The following is a 5,368-nucleotide window of genomic DNA, read 5'->3' on the forward strand; positions in this document are numbered from 1 at the left end:
AGTATAATAGAAACGATAAAACGATTAAATAAAATAAAAGTAGGCGGATATAGCTAATAATACTAAACTACCTATTATAGACTCAAGGCTATTAACTGCCTAGAAGCTATAGGATTAATCGGAATAGCTTTATTTATTAGAACCCCGGGCTTATACCTATTAGAATATAAATAAAGGTACGGGATTATATATATATATATATATACTTATCTAAGTACAGTTTATAATATCTTATAGGGATATCTAACTATAGAGCAAAAGCAGGGGAAATAACTATAGATATATAGGATCGAGGTACTCCACACGTCTAATATAATATAGTTTATCATACCCCGATAAGGTAGCTATAGTATCTAATAATAATAATAATGATAGATACTATTTATATAAATAATATGTATATTTTTATAAGAAAGCTCACTACAGACATAGAATCTTATTTACTATATATATACCCTAGGATAAGTCCATTTTATAATTTACCTGCTGCCCTTGCCTCTATTATAAATTAATGTTAGCACGACCCGACTAAGTATTATACAGTATTCTAAATATTCAAGCACTTACCTTTGACCTGCTCGAAGACCTTGAGCATTTTCCGACGTGCCCCAAGTGCATTCACACCGCGTTCTTCGAGAGCCTTATCATCTAACTCGATCAGGTCTGTCCACTTCGTATCTTTTAGATTATCGGTGTACTTATGCAACCGCAGACTTCGGAGCCAGCTGGGAATGTCCTGCAGCAAAGTGGGGTCGGTCGGATCTTCAGGTGGTTTCGAACTGCCTCGGCGACCCCGCGACCGGCCGCGTACCATATCAGAGTGGTCGGAAAGATAGCCCTCGTGACTGCCAGCCCCCAGTTGTGCAACGGCCAGAGACTGTATCCCGCTATTCAACAGCGAACCTTGCGCATCATATGCGCTCAGGAATCCATTATTCTGAGGAGACGCAAAGGGAACGTGGGTGAACCCATGATTGATAGGTACCGTTGGCGAGGTAGGGCGAGATCGGTTACCGGAGAATGACACGGTCTGCTGCTGGGCTTGTAAACTCAGCATCTGTTCTTGACTAAGAACCTGACCATGCTCGTTGATCATGACCACATTCGTGCCCGGTATCCTGACAGTCGGGGTATTACCAAGGACAGCAGGCTGGCCTGGGGCGCCCGGCGCTTCGTTGGACCGTGCCCGTCGGTATTTTCGTACGTCATCCAAGGCAAAACGGTTGTTAACCGTGGAGAGTGCGGCTAGTTTCATCGCCGTCGCATTCGCAAGCATGTCAGCTTGGCTGCCGGCAGATTTTCCACCATTTCCCGAACTCGCACTGGCATTCGCAGCCGTCGTATTGAAAGAGGCTACTAGCGGAGTGTTCACCATCGACGCCCAGTTTCCTCCACTTGGATTGTAAGGCGACAGAAGTGGTAAGTCTGATGGTTTATCGCCAGCTGTCAAGATGTTACTTTTGGTGTTCGAGTTGCTGGAGATTTGGGCCTGGGGAGATCTCAAGCCACTGGAGGCGGGCGGCTGAACGAAGTGACCCATTGGAGCCTGTCCTTGCCCGGTACCCGACTTGGGCCGCGACCTGGCATTGTCGCCAGTATTCCAGGCCGATGCCTGGGACTGACTTCCTGAATCGTGAGAGTTTGTTGGTGCTGCAATGGTTGGTGTCGCCATCGCCGGTCGGGCTTCGCAGGCGACACTGTTTCGATTCGACGCGGGCGGATTCCCAGTCTGTTGTGTGAACTTCGCCTTTTCAGAAGCAATAGCTGCCGCGGCATCGGGAAACATGGCATTGATTGTCGACGCGTCGAGTCCTGAGTAGCGCTTGGTGGTTACTGTGCCTGGCGGACGGGCCATTGAATTTCTTGCAGAGTCCACATTGAGCTTGCTCATGGCATCGCTTAGGCGGTTTGACATGGGGTCTTACGACCGTCAGCTGAAACTTCATTTTATGTTGGTGTTCTCCTGGCATCGGTAATTGAGGATGAAGAAAATTTTGAAACACTAACCTTTGTCGAAGTTCGCGGGAGAGAGAACTCCAGACATGGGGTGGCTTTTTCCCATTTGCTGGAGGACCTGTATAAAGAACCGAACCTGGACCTGGGTGGTTTGCTGAAGCAAAGCATAGAGGGCTGCTGTCCGTTCGGCCTCGCTGAGGACTCTGAACCACTGCTCGATCGCACTCAACTCGTCCTTGAAATCTTGGTCAAGGGTGGCGGCAGCCATCTCCTCAAGCGTGGTTTCGTATTGATCGATATCGGCAATCCATTGCTGTGCAAGTTTGTCCTGGGCATCTCCCTCGTTGTTACCCGAGTCCTGGCTCTGCTGGCCGTAGAAGTCTGACGAGGGTCGGATCCGGCTAGAAGGAGAGGATGCAGAAAGAGCCGCCATGTCGGCTGAGGATCGAAGATGGTGTCCGGCACCAACGGTCCTCGTCGAAGGTGGGCGGAGAGAGGAGGCAGTATTGACCTCTGGAGTGCTATTTCGATTTCCGGCTACCTGGTTTCCAGACATTGTAGACAGACCGCTGGTGTGAGAAACGATGGTGAAGGCTGACTGACGGGGTGACTGGAGGGAACCTGAAATATGGACGTATCACATTGCTGTGGTGAATATATTGGAAGCACATACTGTCTCAGTCTCATTTGGGTAAGATACTAATTAATTTAAGCAAAACAAAGATTATAATTAATTAATCTACTAATAAAACCCTATAGCTAAATTAGAAGTTAAAATTGGTTATAACTCGCTATAATATACTAAAGAGCAGTTACTTATAATAAATTATTTCTAAAAATTACTAATATCTTTATTATATATATTAATTTACTTTTTATTATTATTATTATTAATCTTACTCTGCGATCCTATCTTAATCTATAAAGAGCCTAATTTAGACTATACGGTCCTTTATAGTTGGCTATAGAGGGGAAAACCCGGGGTTCCGGGGAAAACCTCTATACTTCTCCTTAGTTAGATTAGTGCTATTATAGGGCTAATATAGCCCTGGTTTACTTTTTCTCTATATCTGCATTATACCTCTAGGCTAGTGGCTAACAGGAAGGGTAATAGGCTATAGTTCGGGTTAGCCTAAGCCGGTTATTAGCGAGAGAGCGGGGGGCCGTATAGGTACCACGGCGTCTCCGTTATACGGTAGCCGCGGCACGCTATATCCGGTCTCCTTATATCCCTGGCGATTATTCCTATTTTCTATATAATTCTAGTATATAGTTTATAGGTAGCGTTATAGTAGGGCGGGGTTAACCAGGTAGTATAGTAGTATTAAGTAATATTAATAATAGTAATAACTATAATAACTCCACGATATAAATATCTTTATAACGTGGTAATACCTTAGTAATAGTACACTAATAGCCATAGATACCTTCTCCAAATAATAATAACCGTTATTACGAACGCGGTATAATCCGCGTAATACTATATATATACCCTAGTAGTATAGAGGTAATATTATAGCGGCTAATATATAGTAGTTATTTACGTTATAGTAAGCGCCTAGGGTCGTACCTAGATAATTTTAAAGCCTATTCTAATACTATAGGTGCTAGTGCTATATGCTTTTAGTATACTAATAGCCGGTATTTATATAAAGATACAAGTTATTCTTAGAGTATAGAGGTGCTGCTAGGGTGCCGGGGTGGTTAGCTCTAATAGGTTAATAGGTCCCTCCCGCTACTAAAAAGCAGTAATAGCGTCTAATAGAAATCTATTAGGTATATATAATAGCTAAGAAGTGTCTGAAAATAGTGTTTTTATCCTTTAGACGGGCCGTCTCTTAGGCGTTACCTTCCGGTCGCGGCCGCGGCCGCACTATATCGGCGGAGGTATAGGAATTATCGCGCCGATTTCGGCGCGTTAAGGGTATAAAGGGTGTTTAGCTAGATTATTTTATAAGTAGCCTCGCTAAGGTCCCCTTATAGCCCTTTTACGGTATAAAGCCGGCTAATTATCCTAGGGTCTTAAGTATACTAATAGTGGAGTTAGTGCCTTTAAGGGAGGAGAAAAGAATAACGATAAGGAGTAGTATAGTATCGGTATTATAACCAGATAAAGACGTTGTAACACCAGATCGTTAATGCAAAGACCAGACAAAGAGGTCAGTCCAGCAAAACCACGATATATAACCAAAATATAACTAACAGCACTATGACCTTTAGCGAAGAAGTAGATCGGTAGTCAGTGTTCTGATCAGGGTAACGTAAGTTAAACTAAAAAGATACGTTAAACGTAGAATAAGTAATTATAAAAGAGGATAATAATTAAATAATAATCTCTTAATAGGAATATCCCGAGCCTGTCCTTAGTATATACATAGGAGGTGGATCTAGTAGCCTTAAAAAGGAGGTTATATAACCGTCTACTAAAACTACTCCAAAGCCGTATCTACGCGGTTATAATACGGCTGTATTTATCTTGATTACGCTCTTATAATATAGATAACTTCTAAAAATAAGCAGATATAAGTAAATAAACTAAGTAAAGAGCTATTGTATACCCTTATTTCTCTAATCACCCCGTCCTCTACGTATACCTAGTTAGGGATTCTCTTAGCTCTAGTTCCTCCGTATATACTATTCCTTTACTATCTTTATAAGCTATATACTTAAGACGTTACTTATCGAATACTCTATATAAACCGCTACTTATGTTTTCGTAAGGTCTTTCCTTCGACTATATAGTTAGGCTTACTAGCTCTTTTCGCCTCCTAATTAGTGGTAGCCTTATCTGCCTCCTACCTAATTCCCGTATGATAACAGAGCTATCCTTCCTAAGGTACTACTTAAGGCAGTAGTAGATATAGCGCGCTATTAGCTACTACGCCTCGGAGGCCTGCTTAGTACGGGGTATTAAAAGACTTAAGTTATTCTTCCTTAGTGTTTAGACTCGGTGTAATAGGACTAACACGCTTAGCTAAAGACTGTATATCTATAAGTCTATAGTAAAGACGGTAATAAGATATCTTAGTACCCTTAGTATAGTACTTCGCCTCCTTTTCCTATTTATCTTAGATATTATAGCTCCTCTTCTTCGAAACGGTAGAGGACTTAGGCGCCTTAGGACTCTTAGACGTTTTAGGTATCTTCGGGAGCGGCTTTCTTATCTTTAGGCGTTTAAAGCTTAAAACTACTAAGACCTATATCCTTAATATCGCTACTGCTATTAGATAGTATTAAGGGGTCCTGGAAACTCTGGCCCGGCGTGCTGGTAAGGTCTATAATCTCGGGGTTAGGGGAATTAGTAAGATTAATAGACTCCTCCTCGGCTTTAGATATTATAGGCCCCTTAGGAGTCTTAGGGCCCTTAGGCAGGTTAACTAGTATCTACTTCTTAGTCTTATAAATCGGCTAG

At 42.6% G+C, this 5,368-nt stretch overlaps 1 protein-coding gene across 1 annotated transcript; it reads right to left on the reverse strand.

Annotated features, from left to right (window-relative positions):
• Positions 1–384: 384 nt before the first annotated feature.
• Positions 385–2,604, reverse strand: SODALDRAFT_311970 (SAM domain-containing protein). Its single transcript, XM_028609185.1, has 3 exons — positions 2,008–2,604; positions 568–1,920; positions 385–498 (listed from the first exon to the last, which is right to left on the reverse strand). The coding sequence occupies exons 1-3, from the start codon at positions 2,510–2,512 to the stop codon at positions 473–475; spliced, it is 1,884 nt and encodes a 627-aa protein (XP_028466667.1). The 5' UTR covers positions 2,513–2,604; the 3' UTR covers positions 385–472.
• Positions 2,605–5,368: the final 2,764 nt, after the last annotated feature.

The sequence above is a fragment of the Sodiomyces alkalinus genome (assembly GCF_003711515.1).
Source record: "Sodiomyces alkalinus F11 unplaced genomic scaffold SODALscaffold_5, whole genome shotgun sequence".
Classification (NCBI taxonomy): Eukaryota; Fungi; Ascomycota; class Sordariomycetes; order Glomerellales; family Plectosphaerellaceae; genus Sodiomyces; species Sodiomyces alkalinus.